Raw genomic sequence first — 24,584 nt, forward strand, 5'->3', positions numbered from 1 at the left:
TACATGTATGCAAATTTCTCCTATTTTCACTCATTAAATCATATTTATGTATATTTGTCATATTTTCATTGAAAAATAGTAAGAACCATGCCTAAAGAATTGTACCTAAATTTTGTCCATTTTATAATATTTTAAGTGTTTATGTAAATTATTGAAAACATAAATATAATTAAAGAATCTATTAGAAATTTATATAAATTATATATATATATATATATATATATATATATATATATATATATATATATATATATATATATATATATATATATATATATATATATATATATATATATATATATATATATATATATATATATATATATATATATATATAGGAGGGATCAAATTACACCCGAAGAGTTACACCACAAGTTACACTCCTTCAATAACTACATCTCGAAATAATATTTTTTAAATTCAACCGTTGGATTGAAACATAATATCATATAGATCATTCCTATAAAGTTTGAGCTTAATCTATAATGATTTACTATATCATCAACCTTAATCTTTGGATATCTTGATGATATAGTAAATCATTATAGATTAAGCTCAAACTTTATAGGTATCATCTATATGATATTATGTTTCAATCCAACGGTTGAATTTAAAAAATATTATTTCGAGATGTAGTTATTGAACGAGTGTAACTCGTGGTGTAACTCTTCGGGTGTAATTTGATCTCTCCTCATATATATATATATTATATTGTTCTCTTTTATGAATTAAGAAAAATTAACTTCATCAATAAATATATGTAAATTATTTATATACATTAAACAGAAAACGTCTGCTCATAAATAAGTCTCCAGATAATATTAAGTTAATGTTCTCCAAGTTTGATTTAATTGAGGGGAACACTAATATTAAAATACACCTAAAGTTTTAATGTCATGTGATAGGGTAAATACTATCTCTATAGTTAGAAAATAGTTTTATTTCTTAATTTTTTCTTATGATCTATTAGAAATTTTCTGTCAATAAATTTATTCTTCATTGTTAAAAAAGTTAAACATAACATTTTATAGATAAACTACACATAAATTATATAATATCTTTATAAAGACAAAGTATATAGTTATCCCAAAAAATATTTTATTTTTAGCTTTTATATAATGTTACTTGTGTAGTTTTCTAACAAGTAAAACTAAATTGTAAAGAAAAAATTTATAAAAGACTATTATTGTTTGAAAAAAAGTTTTATCCGGATTAAAAACTATAAATAATTTATTTATATTGAAATTTTATCTAGCCATGGATAATATTAATTGAACAATAAAAAAACAAAAAAAAACATTATTGTGTCCAAAAAAGAACAAAACAAAACATTTAAGAAAAAGATATGTTGTTTGAATGAGTTTTTTTTTACTCAACTAATATTTTTTTTGTTTGAAGGAGATAGGAGATATAAAATATCAAAATAATTTTGAAAAACTAAATACACAATAGATTACAAGATTCAAAGAAAATATAAAATACAGTGTAGATTACAAGATTCAAAGAAAATATAAAATATATTTTTTATACAGTGTAGAATATTTAAAAGATATTATTTTGCAAAAAAATCGGAAATTATAGGTGATTGAAGGATTATACAATTTTAGAACCATATTTGAAGGAAAATAATATAAATTATTCAATAAATTAGATTTTTTTAATAGAATACACAATTCAATCAAAATAATATATTCGCTTTTCAGATATAGGTTTACGAGATTTGTGGGTTATACTTTTTTTGTGATTTAAAAAAAAAAAAAGTTTCAAAGATGTTTTTTGGGACTACTACAAGAAAATAACACATACTATATTTTTTAGACAGTGAAGTAAAATATATTATTTATTAAATGCAAGGAAATCAAATATTTGAAGGATATTATTTTCGATCATTATAACAACATTGAAAGATTTGTTTTGGAATTAAGTTTGAACAATTTTTATTTCAACTCATTTTTTATAAATAAATTTAATACATAAATATAGTAAGTAAAAAAATTTCATCATAATGTAGTAATTTTTGGAGTAATACATGATGAGTTGGTGAAAAAAAAACTATATTAATTATTACACAAATAAATAAATAATGTAATTAATGTCCATAAATGCCTTATTAAACCTAAAGAAGCATTAAGTATATTTATCTCAGTGATTGAGCTAAACTCGGAACTCTTTTTTTTATAGTATTAATTAATAAAAATCATTACTTGAAAATTAACTAATAAATAATTTTGGAAAGTATCAAATCAAATCATGAAATAATATATTTCCATAAATACTCACAATACTATTATCGGATACAATAACCAAACTTGTTCACTTTTAAGAAAGAAAAAATTCTCAACTTATTTTCTGTCTTTCTTTCTTTGTTTCAATCTTGTTCTTCATCATGGTTTCCGACAAGGGTTTGGTCTGTGAAGATGTTCTTCATGAACTTTTTCCTGTCGGAATGCATGTTCTTGCCGTTGATGATAGTCTAGTTTGTTTGAAACTGTTGGAGAATATGCTTCTCAAATGCCACTATAAAGGTTCGTTAATCGTTAACCTTCTTCACCATAACCCTAAGAAATGTTTGTAACCCTAGCACATGTTTGTTCTTGTTTCAGTTCTCATGAAGTTGATATTTTCTTGATTCTTGATAAAGATTTAAAGATTACTGTTTTATTGACCTAGTTGTTCTTGTTTGTTGCAGTTACTACAACTACGGATTCGGTGAAAGCATTGGAAATGTTGAGGGAGAATAAAGATATGTTTGATTTGGTTATTTGTGACGTTAACATGCCTGAGATGGATGGATTCAAGCTTCTGAAGCAAGCTGGACAACTTGAGATGGATCTACCTTTTATCAGTAAGTTCATGATTCATACACCTTTGTTTTAACATGTATGATTATTTGATTTTTATGTTCATGTGATTAATTGTTTCTGTGTATGTGATTATTCATAGTGTTGTCGGGGCATGGTGATACGGAAAGCGTGATGAAAGGTGTGATGAACGGTGCGAGTGATTATATATTGAAACCGATACGAATGGAAGAGGTGAAGACTATTTGGCAACATGTTGTGAGAAAGAAGATTGATGGAAAAGATCTGCAGAAAAAAGTTTCTGGTGCTAAGAATGAGGAGAAAAAAGTTTCTGGTGACAATAATACGGAGAAAAAAGTTTCTGGTGCTAATAATGAGGAGAAAAAGGTTTCTGGTGAGAATAATGAGGAGAAAATCGGCGATGTTGCTAGGGTATGTAGTCCTGATACAACATCTGATCAAAATGTTGCTGAGAAGGATCAAATTCCAGGACGAAAAAGAAAAGATCGAAGCGATTCTGAGGAAGATAATGATACGGATGGATCTACCGAGAAGAAGCCTCGTTTCGTTTGGGATAATGAGTTGCATAACAAATTTGTCGTTGCAGTGAATCAGCTTGGTTTTGACAGTAAGTTTATGTCAATCTTTTTATCTTGCTAAGTTTATGAATGTTATTGATCTGATCCTAATATGTAGTTTTTTTTAACTGTTATTGCAGAGGCATATCCTAAGAAAATACTCGAATTAATGAATATCGAAGGGCTTACGAGGGAGAATGTCGCTAGTCATTTGCAGGTACAAATTCTAACTTCAATTATGTCAAAAAAATTCATACTGGTTTATGGTTAAAATGTCGTCACCGCCTTTTTTATACCGTAATAACTTGATCTTATCTTGGATTGCAGAAATTCAGATTGAGCCTCAAAAGATCAGATAAACTGTTTAGAACTGATGCTACATTGGATTCTACTAGTCCTTATTTGCAAAAGGGTTCAGTAGGTGGAAGAAGGTTTATAAACAGCGCATTACCATCATATGCATCACCATCGTATGGATCCGGTCAATTAGTCTGTCGGCTAAACACGCCATCTGCATTGAACTTCAGAAGGACGAGTTATGGATCGGTGCCTTCGTATCAGTCACGGAACAACATTAATTGTTTCCAGATGCCAGTGGTTTCTTCAAATGAAAGGTTGAGTTTCTCACCGGACTTTCGAACATCAACTGGGACGAATCAATTTCAGCAAAATAATTATCGAACTGGTTATTCGAAGTTAAGCTCAATTGAGGATCCGAAGGGTTTTGCAGCTTCTTCAAGCTTCCAAGGCTTTAAAGTTGCGGTTAATAATGCAAATAGCAGTTTGGTTTCTTGCGTCCCAAGCATTCATCATCCAGTAACCTATAATGTAAATAGCAGTTCCTTTTCTTGCATCCCAAGCAATCAACCATTGACACATAACTTAGAACAATCTTTGAACAACACTTTGGATTCGGTCGTTGTGAAAACACAATCTCCGAACAACACTTTGGATTCACTTGGAGTTGCAGATATGAAAACAGAATCTCAATCTATGATCAATCCTTTCGATTCTGCTCCGTCTCTAGCCAAACCCGATAGCCTACTAATCACTCAGATGCCGGAAACGGAGAAATTCTATACAGATCCAGAAGCTATGAATTCAAATGATGATTGCTTCTATAATCAAATGTTGTCTCTACAACCAGGCTTCTTCGACAAAGGTTGCGTGTCCTTGGACGACATATATTTAAGTTAAAACACTTAAAATAAGTGAATTATTTCATATAAGTATGTTATTTTGCAGTTGATTCATAGGGTAGTACATAACCTGCACCATTTGTAGAAGTTTGGTAGTATGTTCAAATTATGTTAATATTTTTTATAAGCTACAAATCTTAGTTTATGGATGGAAGATATTTTTATCACTTTGTTTCTTAGTAGAAATAGTATATGCTAACAAGCAAATTTCAAAAAATTGTAACTATCTCTTTATGCATGTTTGTTTATTTAGTACAATAAAAATCTCTTTCTATTCTCTTAGACTAATTTTTGAAGGATTCATCTTGCATTATAACTCAACATATCAAAAAGGCTTGCCTAAGTATTTTAAGAACAAAATTGAAAATTTAGATGAGCCTTTTAGAAAATAATAAAATATTTTTGTAATAAAGAATAGAAAACTTTCAAAAAAAATTAATTTGTTTTTGAATTATGTAAAAATAATAATTAACATTTAAGCACTACTTAATTCTATTGAAAATAGAGTAATATTTTAAAGATTTAGTTGGTGCTTTATTTAATAGCATAATTGTTAAATTATACATTGATGTAAAATTATACAATAATTTTCTGAAGTATTAAATTTAATTTATAAGTTTGCAAATTCTAACTCAACTAATAAAAGTCCATATTATTAAGTTGGAGTCAACATCTGAATTGAAAGAGTAAAAATATTAATTTGAGTGAAAGAAAATTTACAAATTTAACTTCATTCAAACTATTTAATCATAATTGTAGAACTTGGCAAAAATACAATTATAGAACTATCCTAAAGGGTAAAAAAACTATAGAATCCATCGGTTTCCATTTATTATAGGTACTAGTTGGGTTTTGATTGAGTCCTGATATTTTTAGAATAAATTGATTTAAAATCATTTTTTAAAATGAAATTAATATTAAAAATGATATGACAGTATACATTTGGATAATGAGTATATTAGAATGCATGAAAGAAATTGAAAAAAAAAAAAAAAATGAAAACGCTCGTTGCTAGATTTGGACTGCCGTCAACAAAACCCTACATAATATGTAACGCAACTGTTGCGACAATAGCAAAAATGTATCTCAAATTTTAAAATTTAGAGTAAAGTTCTTGAAAATTTAATTGTTTGAAAAGATACATTCAAAACCATCATATATTTTAAATTTTACAATTCAAAATATAATAGGTGTTCAATCATATAATCCGAATTGCGATCCGACTAAAAAAACAAGAATAGTTATATCAAAATAAGTTCATTAAGAGAGACTCAAGGTCGAACATTATCGAGGATAACGTGCAGGAAAAAAAAGATTTTCGTACTATCGAGCACAAATAATCCTAATCCCTAACTCATCATACACCATCCAAAACAATTAGAATGTCTCCAACATGAAGTGGTTATAACCTTCTTTGTTATTTAAAGAGAGAAGACATTATTTTACAAAGAATTTCAAATCCATTCTCATTATTCATCGTTTTTCATTCTGTCACTGACATGAACGTTGAAATGCTAACTTTTTTAGACACACCCACGCACTTCCGTATCAGAAAGCCCAGTGCACTGCATCGAATGTCAATCACAGATTCATCTTACATTTCTAGTTCCTACATGAAACACTAGCGCCGTCTATGAGAATCGACATTTGATTCCTACAAACTTAAATAAGAAACCTTCTTTCTCATATCGAGGACTCAAATCTCTAGACCTCAAATCGTCGAGCTATTGATCTCCTCACCTGAAATCAAAAATTCGACAACTCTTACTATGGTTGATTCCAAGTCCAATAGAGCTGCTAAGGCCACTGCCGTCGTTTCAATGATTGAACAAGAAGGAAACCTTTTCTTCCTCCTTCTTCTTTAGGATTGGATGATCCAATAGTTATGCATCACAAGTAAAGAAAAACATATAAGAGCAAAAGCGAATGGATTTTTTCTAAAGAAACAATTAGTGATTTCTTCGTTAGATCTAACTAACTGAAACGTGATTCCTCTGATAATCGTTCAAGGAGTACTCATCCTTTCCAAACCAACCTAGTCAACCACTTGGTCAAGCCGGACCACCTAATCAACCTCTCTCTCAACCATTGATGATAACACCAGAGATGTTTCCCGACCTCCAAATGTTGCAAGAAAATTTAGGCGTACAATGAGCGGTTTATCTAATGAATAACACATCTTACAAAAAAACACATATAACAACGGTCGCGAAAGACCTGCCTCTGAAGGGGATTTTGCCTCTGAAGATGAGTCAGAGTCTGAAGGTAACTCTAAAGATGAAGGAGACTCATAAGGTGAATCTGATTTTGATCCAAATTCTGATGATGATCCAGACTCTGGTGGTAATCCAACCTCTGACGGTGGTCATACCTCTGAAGGTGGAACTTTTAAAGGTAGTCTAGCATCTGATATTGTTCTAGCATCTGAAGAAGATTCAAAACAAGTTCATAGGCCACAAAAATCAGAAAAATACCAAAAAGATTTGCAGAGTTTGACATGTTGCGAGATACTAAGATAGACTGTGAAAGAGAAATCATTCAGTGTGCCACATTAGTATACTCTGAACCACTTAGTACTGAAGAAGCTCTCAAGAAGAAAGTGTAGTTGAAGGCCATGAAAGAAGAATTTGAGGCTATAGAAAGAAACAAGACTTGGGAGTTGACTGAGCTTCCAAAGAATAAAAAAAGTCACCAGTGTCAAGGTTAATAGATAGAGGATTTCTACAAAATCCAGATTAAATTACTTTGAGGTGTTTGTGTCTGTAACTAGACATGAAACAATCAGATTGGTGATTGCTATAACTCCTAATAGAAATTGACCTCTAATGCATTTAGATTTGAAATTTTCTTTTTTGAATGATCCTTTACAAGAGAAAGTTTATGTGTCGCATCCTCATGGGTTCGTGAAAAAGAATCGGGAAGGGACGTGTATAAGTTGCATAAATTCTTGTAAGGACTTAAACAAGCTCTTAGAGCTTGGAATCTGAAAATTGATTCATTTTTTAAGCTTCAAGGATTCAGAAAATGAGAGGTAAAGTATCGAGTTTTTATGTTCAGCATACCTCTGAAAGCAATATGATTAGGATGTGTCTCTATGTTGATAACATATTGCTAACAAGGAGTTGTTCAAATGAGATGGTCAAGTTCAAGAAGGTGTTAATGAATGATTTTGAGTTGACTGATTTAGGAAACAGTGTATATTTTTTTAGGGATTGAGATTCTGTGCTCTAAGAAAGGTATAATTTTGCATGAACTGAAATATGAACTTGAGCTTTTGAAGAGATTTGAGTTAAGAAATCGCAAGTCTGCAATCACACCTGCTGAAATCAATCACAAGCTGGATTCTATATTGAGGGTGATGATGTAGATGCTACAATTTTCAAATAGTTAGTTGGCTCATTCAGATATCTCTATGACACCAGACCCGATATTTGTTATGCACTTGGAATGGTGATTAGGTTTATAAACAAACCAAAGTGGTCACATTACCAAGTTGTTGTCAAGATACTTAAGTATATTAAAGGATTCTGAGGTATGGAGTTTTATTCCCTTCTGGTGCTAAATCTGATTCAAAGTTGAAATGTTATTCAGACTCTAATTGGTGTGGAGACAAAGTTGAAAAAAGAAGTACTTATGGATATATCTTCAAGTATCTAGGAAGTCTCATTTCTTGGTAGGGGTGATCAAAACCAAACCAACCCAATAGAAAACCGCAAACCAAACCAAACCAAACCGAAACCGCAAAAAACCGCATTTGGTTCGGATTAGTTCGGGTCAGTTTTTACTAAACCGCACGGTTCGGTTTGCGGTTTGTATTTTGTAAACCGAACCAAATCGAATCAAACCGCACTATGTTACAACCTAAAATTTACTAACTCACATCCAACCCAAACTTAAACTTATTATACATTAGCATTATGATTACGAACAATTTTCTCATTCTTACACATATAATTTCAGTCCCGATCTTCTATAATCTCTAATAACATTATCGCACCTTCTTTGCCACATACATCTTCCCTCTTCTTCTATAATCTCTACTCTCTTATATTCTTTCTTTTTCCCCTTCTCATTTTTATGTAAATGTTCCGTATTTCAGTTTCGTTTTTATTGCATATCTTCTTCTCTAATCTCTCAACACTTTTTTTCTTTTTCACTTTCACTAATCTTTCGTCTCTTCTATTTTTTTGTTTCGTTACAATAATTTTTATATTGTTTTATGCTATTATTTTATGTTTAATATTCCACTTTTGTCTAATTAATTTTTACATATTAAATGGAAAATTGTTGTCAAAATATGACGAGTTTTGTTGTTATTTGATAGTGTATGAATGTATAAATACAAAATTATGTTATCATCTATATGCGTATGTATGGCTCAATAAAATATTTGTAAAAAACTGAACCAACCGAACCGAACCAAACCGCATTAGTTTGGTTTGGTTTGGTTCGGATTTTTTTTAAAAGCCAACCGAACCAAACCAAACCGCACTATTTTTTCTCTTGCGGTTCGGATGATTTTTTTCGTTAAAACCGCCCAAACCGCACCGCGAGCACCCCTATTTCTTGGTGATCCAATAAGTAAATTGTGGTTGTCTTGTCAACCTGTGAAGCTAAGTACATTGCAGGTGCTTTGTTTGCATGTCAAGTTGTTTGGATTATGAACTTATTGCAGGATCTAAAGATTAAGGTGAGTAAGTCTGTGAGATTGATAATTAACAACAAATCAGCTATAAGCCTTGCCAAGAATCAAGTGTTGCATGGAAAGAGCAAGCACACTAACACGGAGTTCCATTTTCTCACAATCAAGTTCAGAATTGAGTGTTAGAAGTTGTTCACTGTAGCACTCAGAAGCAACTTACAGATGTTCTGACTAAAGCTATCAAGACTAAACATTTTATCCATTTGAGAAATGAAATTGGCGTTGTTGATTTTTAGTCTTGAATATGGATTAAGGTTTGATGTTGAAGTGTAATCCAAATTCAACACATTTAGTTTCAACATTTGCATTTCAATTTAATTTGAGTTTCATTTAGTTGTTTCTGATAGTATAAATACTGAACTCAAGTTTCAGTCTGAAATAGAATTCACTCTGTAATCATTTTTTAGTTTGAATGAGAAAGTTACTTAAAATTCTCTCTCTTCTTATTCTTCATCTTCAATCTTGTACACCAACACTTACATGTAGCTTAAACTTTTATTTTGAAATTTGATACTAACACATTAGAGCAATATATTTAGGAAATTTTTTGGTAACATTCATCAAAGCATTGTCTCAATCACTAACAGTTATATTCGAAGAAGTGTTATAAAATTTTAACAAATCATGTGACCTCTCTGAAATCCAAATGACACTAAATTCCTTCTAAGCCATCATATAAGTAAAAACAATTGAATATATCATCTCAATAGAAGTCATACTGACAAACTCAAGTAATGATAAATGATACTTATATGTTTAATAAATGGAATCGATCATCAAAGTAGTAAAAAAAAGGGGTTAAACAATTTAATGAAATTAAGATGAGTCCATAAAGTAGCTTTGAGAGTTTATAAATCAGCATTCAATCTATGGCTAGACACATGCTTATTTTCAAGGATGTTGTATCTTGACTTTTGACGTTCTTCTTGTGATCAAATACAAGGCCTCAACTAATGCAAGCCCTAGAATTTCTTCCTATTATTAGGAATAACCAAGAAATAGAGGTTGAGTATTTGTGTACACAATACATGTTTGATTAGCATTTAGATTCACATGGGATTGGTTATATGTTCCTTGATTGGAACAAATGGAATCCTTCACATGAACTCTTTTTTGTACTGAGTAGTTAGTAATACAAACTAAGACATGTGCATTGACTTATTTCACTTGGGTGAGTTTTCAATTCACTAATATTTTAAGTTACACCTAGGCCATATTGTTTTCACATGGTTGACATGACATCAAATTTAGTTGTATTGGCTGAGGAACGGATTTGGATTCTTAGGTGGCAATGAAACACAAATATGGTCACCTAGTTAGTGAATTTACACTCAACAGATTTCTTGCTCCTTTGACAATAAGAAATCTGTAACTGTGAGGTTTCATAAGCAACAATTGTTGCATCTCTTACAACTTCACATTGTTTTTGGTTTAATGCGCTATCGCATCCAATGCACCTTCAGTGCGTCCGAAGCCAAATCAATCACGCTCTTAGTTACCAATGGATTGCAATAATGTATTCCTCATTCAATACAAGGAGTATTACTACAAGTAGAGAATGAGTAACGATGTTCTAGTTCTAGATGGAAATGGATTCTCTCCTAATACGACCTATAAATGAATCGTTCTCACTTTATATACCAGTTTTTGTAAGAACTGAGTTAGGTTCGACCCAAATTCTAAGCACCAGGGTGACGTAATTTTTCTTAGACTCGCCTTATAAAGTACATACACTTCAAGAAAGTCTCAAACATATCAACACTTCAATAAACAAAGAAAAGAAACATAGCAACAAAAGGAGCCAACAATTTGTGAAATTGCATCATTCAATGAAAACAAATTATCCATACATCATATCTACCCTAACAAAAGGAACCAAAAGAATGCACCATTCTACATATCAATCAATCTACATTTGTAAACATAATATCAGAATGAACACAAACATACATACTCAAATGTAACAAACAAGAGAAACATTGTAACATAAAAACTATAAAAACAAAGATACAAACAATACCCTATTAAACAGCACTACCTTGTTCCTTTTCTTCAAGATTCTTAATATGTGCCTTAAGAACCATAAGAAGCTCCCTCGCCGGAGCCTGAATCGTCGTAACCAAACTCGAAGCCGGGCTCTTCAAAGACCCCAACAAATTAGCATAAATCTCCGCCCGAGTCGGCAACGTTTCGAGTTTCTTAAACTCATCAGGCCCATAAAACTTTCCTTCAAAAACCGCACCAGTGAAATCATTCTCCTCAAGCTTCATCTCTTTCTGAAAATCCCTATAAGGCTTAATAGCAGCAGGAATCTCTTCCGTGTGAACAAACAGCCACACGTTCATACCCTTCATACACGGCTTCAGCGGTTCGAATTGCGTTCCTTCAAGCGCTTTGTAGACCAGAGTGTTCTTCGCGACGAGGAGTTTGGTTGTCTCCGGGAGAGATTTCCGGAGGTCTTGGAACTGCTTCACGGTGAGGCCTTTGTAGTTGATTCCGGCGAGGAGGTAGCAGTTTTCGAGCTGGTGTCTGACGGATTCGACGGTTTCTTCTTTCCTTGTGCGGGAGATTGTGGCGGTGATGGAAGGGAGGGAACGGCGGGTTTTGAAAACGGGTTTTGAGGGGGAGTAGAATGGGTTAACGGGTCGGGTTATGAAATGGCGGGTTTGGGTTTTGGTGGAAGGAAGAGAAAAGCTGAAGAGAGTAGCGGTGGCTTCCATGGTGATTGGAAAAATTGAAAAATGGTGGAAACTGAAAATGGGTTGGGTTGGGTTATCTTATCGCTTTGTTTCTTTGGTTACTCACCATTCACCAATCACATTTGGACAATATGGTATTTTACAATTTTTTTTAATTACTTTTGAAGTTTATGAACAATTTGATATTTTTAAATTGGTTTTAAAATAATGCAAAATGAAAATTAATTTTTTTACAATATAAAAAGAAACATATTTGTTTTTTTTATCTATTTTTTTTTAAATGGGATTATATTTTGTCTAGGTTGCATCCTAGACCGGCGGCCATATCTTGACCTTCGTTTTTTTAATTCGGTTCTTTAACTATTTATAGTAGCGTTTATATACCAAACTAATTAGGTCATGATATTCATTTTCTTTCTCTTCCTAATCGTTTATAATGTTCAATTTTAGGGGTATTTGTTAAGTGGTAAAAGCTTATTTTCATGTGCGTTTTTATTATTTTAGATTTATTTTATGCACTTTTGTGTTGTTTTAATATTTTCAAGTAATAAGTGAGTAATGGACCTGATGAGAAATTTTAGCAACACTCTTTTTTCAACACTCTCTTAACACTCACTTTCTTATTGGTTGAAACATGTGTGGGTCCTACCACTTTATGTGGAATCCATTTCTAAAGTGAGAGACCCACACATGTTTCAACTAATAAGAAAGTGAGTGTTGGGGAGAGTGTTGAAAATAGAGTGTTGTTAGCACTCCTCTGGACCTGATTGGAGCAAAAAAAGGTCGAAGATCGCGCAAAAATGAGCTCTCTCCATAAAAAAATTCTCGTGGCCAACACGGTCTGGCTGTGTCACCTGACACAGACCACGTTGGTCGTTGGAGCTACGCCCATATATGGAAGTTGGGACTGACACGGGGTGGATGTATCCCTTGACACTAGTCGTGTCAACTTTCCAGACAGTTACAAATTCTTTAATTTTCGGATTTTTATTTTATTTTTTTGGAGATCCATAACCTCCCTAGGCTTTATGTTAGTAAGTAATAATGATTGAGCATGAAATTATTGTTGATTATGAGTGAATTATGGTTAGTTCTAGTATAAATAGAATATGAGCATCAAGCAAAACGGGTGGAGGGGAGACCTAAGGGTGACACTTAGGGGATCCATTATTAGCTACTTTTCTCTTGTTGTTTGTTTTCATTTTGAGCTTTGGTCCTTGTTTACTCTTGTAATGATTCAGCCACTTTGGTATAATAGTTTTTACTTTATTTAATTTAAGTCTATTTCAATTTTGTTTTGATTGTATTATTTTATTTTCAATTGCTTGCTATGCCTTGTTATTATTTGATTGTTGTTTGTCTCCATGTGTGAGTAGTCCTATATAAGGACAAGAGGTTGTGAGAGCCTATCTCATGACAACCCCAAATTGATTCACCCTATTTGGATTATGAGAACTTTGAGTCCTATTTTATTTTAGAACCTGAATTCCATATACATGTTTATGTCGCTTGTGAATGCAAAGGCAACATAGACACGATCATAAACCAAAAGGATATGCATCGATGTTTGATCATGGTATGCTAAACAGTAGATTAGCGAGACGCCTGCCATTACAAGGTGACTCATTTTCTATTGAGAAAGTTGTTTAGTTGTACCAAGAAACATGTCTAGTTTTGCACACCACAAAAATATGTGACACACACTTTTATCTACTTTTTTTATAAAGATACTTATATATTCTCATAATTAAACATGGATAATCGTTGGGATAAGTCTAGACAGACAATCATAAATCCCTAGTCATGTCTTTATTATTTTTAAAATTCAATTTGACTCTGCACCAAACAAACCACTTTTAAGATCGCATGTTTTTGTACTACTGGACATAATCGTGCATTTGCAGTTTTCACGCATTAATTTTTGGCGTCGTTGCCCTTCAGTAAGGCATTGCCACAAACTTTTAAGAAGAATTTTCGCACTAACCCATTCGATTTGGTGTGAGTGCAAATCAATTAAACAATATAAAATTTTGTCTAAAACTTTCTGATAGTTCGTGAATCAACTAGAACGACTTCAAAACATTTTTAGGGATGTTTTCTTTAAGAAATAGAGGTTTACAAATTTGTTTTGGTGTGTGTTATTTAGCCGTATAACTTTACAAAAAAGATCTTATGTTTTTAGAAAACATGGTTCACTCAGACAAGCACGACCTAATGAGCTTTCACACTTTTTTTTTTCTTCATATTTTGAATCTTCAAGACTTTCCAAATAATTCAATTATATAGATACTTCCATGAACATTCTTGGAGATAAGGCTTGAGATTTATCCAAGATGAATACCAACATCAGAGTTAGTGTTCGAATAAGATGGTGATCACATACTGAAGGTATGAATTAGTGTTCGAATAAGAAAAATCAACTAGGTTTGAGACTATGAAAGTGTCTCAAACTTAGTTGAGAAAGTCTCATTTTTAAATAGTTATGCCTAAAATCAATCATAAACAAACAAGTTACAACGATGAAATTAGTTAGTTTGTTGGTTTAAGACAATATAACATGCTAACCAAAATAAGTGTTGTCCAATTTTTCTATTTTACTACAAAATTATTTTCTTTCTCGTAATAGAATTAGAAGTATGCATGAATTTGTTTAAGATAAGAGTTATGAATCCTAAGTCCTTCTTTTAAGAATTTTATTTGTTAAAACAAAACAACATTTCAAACTAAAATTTGATTGTAGTCTTAGACAAAGGTAACATAACTTAGTATTTGAATTGTTCTTTGAGAAATAATAACTCTTTTGTATTACTTCGATAATGTTGTACGCTTGTGGCGTGTCAATATAAAGGATAATTCACGTGACTTTATTAGAAAGAAAAAAAAATAAACAACTAATCATCATGTAATTTAAGGTATCAAACACTGCATTCTCATTGTTAAAATTAGAGTTTGACCTAACTCATCTCTACAAAAATAACTTGTATTTAAGGCCGATTAAATCTTAAAGTCGGTAAAGCTAAGGGCTTTAAGATTCAATAATTTGGTCTCAAATTGAGTTGGTATCACGTAGAAACTTAATATTAGGTGATAAGGTTGGTTGTCTTGTAAACTTGTGGTGGCTTGTAGATATATCAAACTATCTCTCAGAAGTTTTTTAATATGTAAGGCACTAGATTTTTTGATCACTTAAAATTTAAATATAAATATATATAAAAAAAAGAAATATCAAATAATATGTTTAAAATTCTTTAATATAATAAGAGACATATCAAGTTGTTAGAGGCCCATAGTTTAATCATGACAAAACAAATAAAAGTTTTATTTAATTACGATTTAACTTAATAAATATTTTATGAGACTCTATTAAATTATATTTTAATTTTGATAATTTTGAGATCCTTTACAGTAGCCCGCCTTACACGCCCTAAAATACGGTCATGAATATGACAAGAACTTTATTTAATTACTACCAATTTATCGTAAAAAAAGTCAACCACAGCTAGTTAATCAAAATAAAAATAAAAAAACTTTTAATTTTAATTATAACTATGTTTAAAATCATAAAAATAATCTTGTCTAATGTTTTTAAGATTGTAAATTTTTTATATCGACTGTAAATCAAAATTAATCACTAAACATTTTACTTCAAAACAAAAAACTATGCAAAAATAAAAAAAGACTATATGCTAAATAGAGATTTCTTCCATACTAGTCAATAACAGATAACAACTAAAATATTTAAACATCAAATCAAAACCAACTTATTTTAGTTAATTCAAAGAACAAGCCAATACATGCATTACAATTGAAATTGCTAGAGTTCTTAAACCCTTACTTATGACATGATGAAATTAACACTTGTTCAAACTTTATTACATAATATTATTCCCATTATTTAAAATATTTATTTTCCAAAAAGGATTTTATTAATACACGAAATTCCTTCAATATCTTGAAAACCTTCTTACTGAGGTGGAGGATTACTCTGTGGAGTCTTGTGCAATTTGCTCACATCATACCCTTGAAGAACAGCTTTGTGAACAACTTGGTTATAGATTTCATCATTCAAATGATTCTCTTTGCATAGTATCTATAGTAACCAAAATAATGCATGTTATGACATGAAGGAATAATAGTATATAAAAATAAGTGTAACCCTGTAAAGGACGGATATCCCTTAAATAACTCCGACACTGATACGGTAACACCGTTAATAATTTTAAAAAATAATAAATTAAATGTAATTGTAAGTGTCGGTGCATGTGCCCGTCATCGACACGGACACCAACACGCCTGATTTGTGTCGGTGCTTCATAGTAAAATAAGAAAATAGAAGGTAGTTAGGGTTTGTTACCCAAAGATTTGTCCTAGTAGGTTCACCAATGAGAGCATAGTGATAAAATGGATCAACGTACAAAATCCAGTAGTTTCCAAGGACAGGAATGATTGGCAAGAATGGAGGAACAGTGAATTTGACCTTGAGTTTGGCTTCATCGCTATTAGGGTCAGCCTTATAAGCAGTTCCTTCAATGGAGGTTCTTTTCCCATCAGTCCATGTCTCGTTGAGAACATGAACAGTTCCATCATTGTTGAGAGTGTAGGTGGCTCTAGTGTTGACACCATTTGCAGGCTGAAAAAATGAAGGGAATGAAGCAATCTCGTACCAACGACCCATGTATCTCTGTAGGTCTACACCCCTCGCAACCTCTGGCACTCCTTCAATGTTGTATGCCATTGTTTGGTTCTGTGATTGTGTTATGGGTAGAGATAGATTGATTTTTATAGGTAGAAATTGATTGTGAGTAAAAGTTGTGAATGTGAGAATTGATTTGTGATTATGCATGGATTCAATGTCTCATTCACTTATTACCAAAAATAAATGTTTCATTCAATTAAAAATTCAAAAAGGGATAGATATAATCAATGTGAGAATTGACTGTGAATAAAAGTTATGAATGTGAGAATTGATTTTGAATAAAGTGGGATAAAAAATTCACCATGAATATGCCTGGATTCAAGGTCTCATTCACCTAAAAATTCAAAGTGGGATTTTAAAAAGATGAATTTTCAAAACAAATTAAGAAAAATAAATTAAATAGATGTAAAGCATTTAACCGTTCAACAAAGTAAAACAATTGATATAGAAAAATTAATTTAAAACATTCTATTTTTTTTTAATAAATAAAATTTAATATTCATTTTTTTATTCAAAATTTAATATTCAATTAAAAATTCAAAGTGGGATTAATATAATCCATATGTGAGAATTGACTATGAATAAAAGTTATGAATGTAATAATTAATTTTGAATAAAATAAGATATGGATGATAATGGATAGAGTTTGGATAAAGTACTATAATATATCTTTTTATATCCACAAATTGAAAAAGTCTCCGTACTCTGACGCATATTCACGTGGTCACCAATATTTATATATGTATTTGTAGACATACTCTCTAGGTTTCTAAGTAGGACTGTTTTTGGACCTCTGGATTGAAATGTTACTCGGTCCGAGAATGCATAATTTTTTTATCCGATACCAAAAATGGACACTATATTAGATATTTATTGGATACTTTTGTCGGATATCCGAAGTAATGGTCCAGTTTTGGTCCAAAAAATGATCCATCACTATTTTGGTCCGGCCTAGATTTATTCGATTATTGTTTCGGTCCGATTCTTGGGATGGTTGATGAGTGCTAAATTGTTGTAAATTTGAGTGTGAATAATTAACACTCATCGGCTTAATTCATTTGTTGTACATCAATAAACCTCAACTTTAGCCAGTATTTGGTATAGTTTACGTTTTAGTGTTGCGTTATCGTGTAAATATCATTGAGTTTAATTATTTTCATCTCATTTTTGTAGGTATTCAAGCATTGATATTTATTCATAGTTAGATGGAGCATTGAATAAGCTTTCCAACGCTTCGAACCGGGCACAAATCGGAGTTACGATTCTCAAGTTATGGCCGAAACAGTGCAGAAATTTTTGTTGTTTCTGGTGTGTTTCGCCGGGCGAATTTTGGGCTCGCCGGGCGAATTTTGGGCTCGTCAGACGAGTCTGACTGACCAAAAAAGTGAAAAAGTTGCTGTGTTGAGCCGCCGGGCGAAGCGATGCTGACAAACACGTTTTAAGGGCCAAAAACAAATTTTTTAGGTTATGGTTTGGGTATTTTTTGCTTCCACTCCATCATCAAACATTTTTTAGGTAGATTAGTTTAGAAAACAACTTTGGAGGTTGCATACGAATGATTCGAGGTGGATTGATCATCAATCGGAGCTGACAAACCGGGAGATTTTTGGTTCATTTCTCTTCCTCTTTGTGTATTTCTCTTTGGTTGGGTTTTGTATATGATTTTACTTTGAACTCATGTATATTTGTTGATCATGGTGTTGTATAACGTTTACTTTACAAATTATTATTGATATCTTCCTTAATCTTTTTGCTTTATGTTTGAATTTGGGTTGTTATAGACATATACCTCACAAATCTTGATTAGGGATGGATATCTATTAGTTCTAGACTCTAGAGATAGTTTTTAGAGCTAATATTCACCGTGGGTATCGAAGCTTAATGCCTCTGTGTTGTTTATGTTGGTTGAAAGATCGTCGATGCGAGCAATACGGTTGTCTGCTGTGTCATTGAGGTTGGCTGAGAGATCATCGTCGAGATGATATAGTAGTTCTCTCTACTTTGAATTAGAAATGACTTAGGGTGTGAGCGATGCTTGATGATATTGATGAGTATTGTAGGTTGAGTATAACTGGTCGATAAGTTTAAGTTTGTGAGTAGTAGATTATATGCATTGCCTGATAAGTCTCTTCTTTCTGAAAAATGAATTCTTTTTGTGTTGATATTTACTTTTATGTTTTTATGCTTTAACTATTCAATCAAAACTCATAATTGCGGAAACTGTTGAACGACAGTTCGATATCACTAATCTCTGTAGACACAATAAATTCTCGGATAAATAATTCTAAAACTTTTATTGCTTACCGCTTTACCGCTTCAACAATAGTAAATATCCGGACCGGACCGATAACAGCCCTATTCCTAAGTATCATAGTCATATCTGTTTGTTAGTATTTCTAATAAAAACAATCGATTAATTATAATTTATCACGTAATTTTAAGTTTTTAACAATATTAAAAAAATTCAAAAATTTTATTGATGAGTTAAGAAACAAAAACATTTATATTAAAATATATACGATTTAATAAAATTATTAAATAAACATGTGTACATAATAATAAAAATAAAAATATATAAATATATATTATGTGGATATGGGTGTGTGGGTAATAAAGTGCACGTATCCGCGCTTATACTTGTTTATTTTAATAGATAATTGTTCATATATGTATCCATACTCATTTGAGAGTTTTTATCCTATTTGTTATGAGTATATTTTACCGATATTCAATAGGGATGAGTACAATTTTCATCTCTAAAGTAGGATAAAAAATGTTGGTGCACAAAGAATAAAGATGGTGACAAAGAGAATAATAGAATAACGGCGCAAAAGAGATGAGAGAATAAATGTTGTATTCTTATTTAATGATAGCTATTACAAGGCTATTTATAAGAAAAGAAAATCTTGCCACATAAGCCCTAAAACAGTAAACTTAGTGAACAAGTCTAAGGTACAAACAGTACTACAAAATACTAAAGTACCCTTACTACTAAACAGCTAAGCTAATGAGACCCAGACAACATCTTCTGGTCAATACTATCTTCTGAGTAACCATCAGAAGATCAGTCCATCTTCTGAATATTGAATTACTCTTCAATACCATCCCTTAATTCATATTCTTCAATAAAAAACTGACAACGCCAATTCCATCCCTCAAGAGCAGAAATTGATCCGTCTTGATCGCCTTTGTCAGAACATCTGCCACTTGCTTCTGAGTGCTACAGTGCACAACTTCTAATGTTCCATTCTGGACTTGGCTTCTCAAGAAATGATACTTAGTCTCAATATGCTTGCTTCTTCCGTGTAACACCGGATTCTTGGCAAGATTGATTGCAGACTTGTTATTAATCATCAGCTTCAAAGGCTTCTTCACTCTAATCTTCAGATCTTCTAATAGGTTCAGAAGCCACACAGCTTGACATGCAGCTACAGCGCCTGCGATGTACTCAGCTTCACAGGTTGATAGAGCAACAACAGGTTGCTTCTTGGAACTCCAAGAGATAGGGCCTCCCAGAAACATGAACAAATATCCAGAAGTACTCCTTCTATCAACTCTGTCTCCACACCAATCAGAATCAGAATAACTTAATAACTCTGATTCTTCCTTTCTCCCAGAAGGAAACAATATGCCAAACTTCAGAGTTCCCTTGACATATCTCAAGACTCTGACAGCAGCTTGGTAACGGGACCACTTAGGTTTACTCATGAACCTACTAACCAATCCAACTGCATAGCATATATCAGGCCTGGTATTACACAAATACCTTAGAGAACCAACCAGCTGTTTGAATACCGTAGCATCAACATCTTCACCTTCAGAATCAGAGTCCAACTTCTGATTCACTTCTGACGGTGTAACAGCAGCTTTGCAATTCTCCAACTTGAATTTCTTCAGAAGTTCTAACTCATACTTCAACTGATGCAGAATGATACCATCTTCTGAGTACAGAATCTCCATCCCTAGAAAATATGACATTTTCCCAAGGTCTGTAATCTCAAACTCATTCATCAGCACCTTCTTGAACTTCATCAAATCTTCTGTACAACTCCCCGTAAGCAATATGTCATCAACATACAGACACAGCAGAATCATATTGCTTCCAGAATGTTGCACATAAACTCCATATTCCATCTCACACTTCTGAAACCCTTGCTTCTTGAAAAATGAATCAATCTTCAAATTCCAAGCTCTGGGTGCTTGCTTCAATCCATACAGAGCTTTGTGTAATTTGTACACCATCCCTTCCTTATTCTTTTTCACAAAGCCAGGGGGTTGTGACAAATATACCTCCTCTTGTAATGGACCGTTCAGAAATGCAGACTTTACATCCAGATGCATCAAGGACCATCCTCTGTTCGCAGCTAACGCAATCACCAGCCTGATTGTTTCATGTCTAGCTACAGGAGCAAACACCTCAAAGTAATCTAGTCCAGGTTTCTGAAGAAAACCTCTAGCCACTAGCCTTGCTTTGTGTTTACCAACTGATCCATCTGGCTTCAGCTTTACTTTGAAAACCCATCTGACGCTGATGGCTTTCTTATTCTTTGGAAGTTCTGTCAGCTTCCAAGTCTTGTTTCTTTCTATAGCCTCAAGTTCTTCTTTCATGGCATTCAGCCAGACCTTCTTCTTGAGCGCTTCTTCTATACTCACTGGTTCAGAATCTACTAACATAGCACACTGAATGACCTCTCCTTCTGAGTCAACTTCTGTGTCTTGCAACATGTCAAAATCTGCAAACCTTCTTGGTATAGTTCTGACTCTTTGTGGTCGCTGAGCTACTTCAGAGTCAGCTACTCCTGAGTCACCACCTCCATGATCATCTCCAGAAGCTTGTCCTCCAGACCCTATGTCTTCAGAGTTTTCCCTTCCAGAATCATGACTACCACCAGAATCTGGATCATCATCAGAATCTGGATCAGAATCAGATTCTCCATCTGACTCATCTTCAGAAGATGCTTCATCTTCTGACTCATCTTCAGAAGATTCTTCTTCTTCTGACTCCAACTTTTCTTCAAAAGTTATCTCTACATCAGAAGTTGGTTCAGACTCTCTCCAATCCCAAACTTCTGATTCCTTCACAATGACATCTCTGTTGACTTCAACTTTGTTAGTTTCTGGACAATAGAGCTTGTATGCACCTGTACTGTGGTACCCCACCAATAACATCACTTTGCTTCTATCATCCAGCTTCTTCCTTCTTGCTTCTGGAACGTGTTTGTAACACACAGAACCAAAAATCTTCAGATGACTAACACTCTGTTTCTCTTTAGTCCACTTCTCTAAAGGAACAATTTCCTTCAGCCTCTTCGTTGGACACCTCTTGAGCACATATGCTGCAGTAGCAACAGCTTCTCCCCATAGATTATGAGGAAGCTTCTTCTCTTTAAGCATACTTCTCGTCATATCAAGCAAAGTACGGTTTCTACGTTCAGCAAGACCATTGTGTTGAGGAGTATAAGGAGCAGTAACTCCATGCTCAATTCCATTATCATCACAGAACTTCTGGAATTCTGTAGAGTTATACTCGCCTCCACCATCCGTTCTGAGAATCTTTATCTTCTGATCACTCTGCTTCTCAGCCTTCACCTTGAACTTCTGGAATTCTGTAAACACCTCATTCTTAAACTTAATGAGAGTTACCCACGTCATTCTTGTGAACTCATCCACAAAAGACACAAAATACCTATTTCCTCCAAGTGAAGGTTCTGGAAATGGTCCACACACATCAGAGTGCACTACTCCCAGAGCATGCTTTGCTCTTGGAGCAACTTCTGATACAAATGGCAATCTGGGTTGTTTGCCTTTCATGCATACCTCACATGACTTCTCAGGCTTCACAATCTTTGGAAAGCCATGTACAAGCTTCTTAGAACTTAGATGCCCCAGGCTTCTATAGTTCAAGTGCCCCAACCTCTTGTGCCACAGCTTACTATCACCTTCTGAGCCTTCAGCACTCAGACACTCTATTTCAGCTGTTTCTACATTCACCTTGAATGTTTTGTTGCTTCCCTGTTCAGATTGCATAATCAACTTCTGATTGGAATCATACAACTTCAAGAGGTTATTCTTCATAACAACTGAGAAACCTTTCTCAATGAGCTGACCCACACTCATCAGATTGCTTCTGATTCCAGGAACATACCAAACATCCTTGATCAGAACAGTCTTTCCATTCTTCACTTTGACTTTGACATTTCCCATACCTTCTGCATATAGGTACTTATCATCAGCACATCTGATCTTTGTCCTCCTTTCAGAGTCAAAGTCTATCAGCCATTGTTTGTTTCCAGTCAAGTGATTTGAACACCCAGTGTCCATATACCACCATTCTGACGAACATCTTTTGTCCGACTCTGAAGCCATCAATAGCACAGGTTCATCATCTGATCCTCCTCTGGCTATATTTGCTTCTTCTGATCTCCTTCCTTTGTTTGCCAAACAGTCTCTAGCAAAATGGCCAAACTGTTTGCAACAGTAACATTGAACTTTCTTCTTATCCTTTCCCTTCTGATATCTCTTATCATCAGAAGTTGAGGCTTCCTTCTGGAATCTATCACCACGTCTATGCTTCTGGTCCTTCTTGACAAAAGAAGCCTTCAGAGCTTGCTCAACTTCTCTCTCAGAAGTTCTCTCAGTCAGACGCAACTCTTGTGCTTCTAAACTGCTTTGCAACTCTTCTATTCTCATGGTTTCCAGATCTTTAGAATGTTCAATGGATACAACAATATAATCAAATTGAGGAGTAAGTGACCTCAATATCTTCTCTATGATTACTTGTTCAGAAAGAGTTTCTCCACAAGCCTTCATCTCATTAGTGATCACAATCACTCTAGAGATATACTCAGAGACTTTCTCATTGTTCTTCATGTTGAGATTTTCATATTGCTTTCTCAGGGATTGAAGCTTCACCTTCTTTACTGATACGTCACCACCGTAACACCTGACCAGTATATCCCACGCCTCCTTTGACGTCATAGAATCAGCAATCTTCTCAAACACATTCACATCCACACACTGATGGATGAAGAACAACGCCTTTTGGTCTCTCTTCTTCGTCTCTCTCTGCGCTTCTCTTTGTTCTTCCGTTGCATCAGCTGCAACCGGAATATATCCTCCAGTGACAAGATCTAGAACATCTTGAGCACCAAATAATACACGCATTTGAATCATCCATCTATTCCAGTTTTTACCATCAAGAACTGGAAGTTTGGTATTCAAGTTGCTTCCACTCATCTTTAAACTTGTGCAGACAAAAACAGATTTCACTCACACTCACACAGTGTTTCCCAACCCACAAACAATCAAGAAAAAATGTGATTCAACACAACTTTGTTTCCCCGAAACAAAATCAATCACACAGTCACACAAACTCACGTTCACTCGTGTTTCCCTGTGTTTGGAACCGGAGCTCTGATACCAATTGTTGGTGCACAAAGAATAAAGATGGTGACAAAGAGAATAATAGAATAACGGCGCAAAAGAGATGAGAGAATAAATGTTGTATTCTTATTTAATGATAGCTATTACAAGGCTATTTATAAGAAAAGAAAATCTTGCCACATAAGCCCTAAAACAGTAAACTTAGTGAACAAGTCTAAGGTACAAACAGTACTACAAAATACTAAAGTACCCTTACTACTAAACAGCTAAGCTAATGAGACCCAGACAGCATCTTCTGGTCAATACTATCTTCTGAGTAACCATCAGAAGATCAGTCCATCTTCTGAATATTGAATTACTCTTCAATAAAAAAATTCACCATGAATATGTATGGATTCATGTCTTGTTCAATTAAAAATGTTAAGTGGGATTAAGATAAAGATGATTTTTCGAAACAAATTAAGAATTTTTTTTTAAAATAGATTTAAAACATTTAAATGTTCAACAAGGTAAAACAACTGATATA

At 33.2% G+C, this 24,584-nt stretch overlaps 3 protein-coding genes across 3 annotated transcripts; 1 reads left to right on the forward strand and 2 right to left on the reverse strand.

Moving 5' to 3' along the window:
- Nucleotides 1–2,386: 2,386 nt before the first annotated feature.
- LOC131658286 (two-component response regulator ARR12-like) lies at nt 2,387–4,576 on the forward strand. The gene is made up of 6 exons (XM_058927783.1): nt 2,387–2,525; nt 2,690–2,845; nt 2,944–3,098; nt 3,213–3,429; nt 3,520–3,596; nt 3,707–4,576. Exons 1-6 carry the CDS (start codon nt 2,387–2,389, stop codon nt 4,574–4,576), a joined length of 1,614 nt encoding a protein of 537 aa, XP_058783766.1.
- Nucleotides 4,577–11,088: 6,512 nt separating this feature from the next.
- On the reverse strand, nt 11,089–12,089 carry LOC131627209 (large ribosomal subunit protein uL10c). Its single transcript, XM_058898054.1, has one exon. The coding sequence runs from the start codon at nt 11,998–12,000 to the stop codon at nt 11,305–11,307; it is 696 nt and encodes a 231-aa protein (XP_058754037.1). The 5' UTR covers nt 12,001–12,089; the 3' UTR covers nt 11,089–11,304.
- Nucleotides 12,090–15,756: 3,667 nt separating this feature from the next.
- Nucleotides 15,757–16,757, reverse strand: LOC131600144 (temperature-induced lipocalin-1-like). Its single transcript, XM_058872357.1, has 2 exons — nt 16,334–16,757; nt 15,757–16,069 (listed from the first exon to the last, which is right to left on the reverse strand). The coding sequence occupies exons 1-2, from the start codon at nt 16,712–16,714 to the stop codon at nt 15,944–15,946; spliced, it is 507 nt and encodes a 168-aa protein (XP_058728340.1). The 5' UTR covers nt 16,715–16,757; the 3' UTR covers nt 15,757–15,943.
- Nucleotides 16,758–24,584: the final 7,827 nt, after the last annotated feature.

Source organism: Vicia villosa, linkage group LG1, assembly GCF_029867415.1.
Source record: "Vicia villosa cultivar HV-30 ecotype Madison, WI linkage group LG1, Vvil1.0, whole genome shotgun sequence".
NCBI lineage: Eukaryota > Viridiplantae > Streptophyta > Magnoliopsida > Fabales > Fabaceae > Vicia > Vicia villosa.

Excerpts from the sequence above, each read along its gene's own strand:
- LOC131658286 (XM_058927783.1), top strand. The coding sequence starts at position 2,387 with ATGGTTTCCGACAAGGGTTTGGTCTGTGAAGATGTTCTTCATGAACTT. Across the intron at positions 2,526-2,689 it reads TCTCAAATGCCACTATAAAG|TTACTACAACTACGGATTCG; the intron begins GTTCGTTAATCG and ends TGTTTGTTGCAG. Across the intron at positions 2,846-2,943 it reads GATGGATCTACCTTTTATCA|TGTTGTCGGGGCATGGTGAT; the intron begins GTAAGTTCATGA and ends GATTATTCATAG.
- LOC131627209 (XM_058898054.1), bottom strand. The coding sequence starts at position 12,000 with ATGGAAGCCACCGCTACTCTCTTCAGCTTTTCTCTTCCTTCCACCAAA.
- LOC131600144 (XM_058872357.1), bottom strand. The coding sequence starts at position 16,714 with ATGGCATACAACATTGAAGGAGTGCCAGAGGTTGCGAGGGGTGTAGAC. Across the intron at positions 16,070-16,333 it reads CTACTAGGACAAATCTTTGG|ATACTATGCAAAGAGAATCA; the intron begins GTAACAAACCCT and ends TGGTTACTATAG.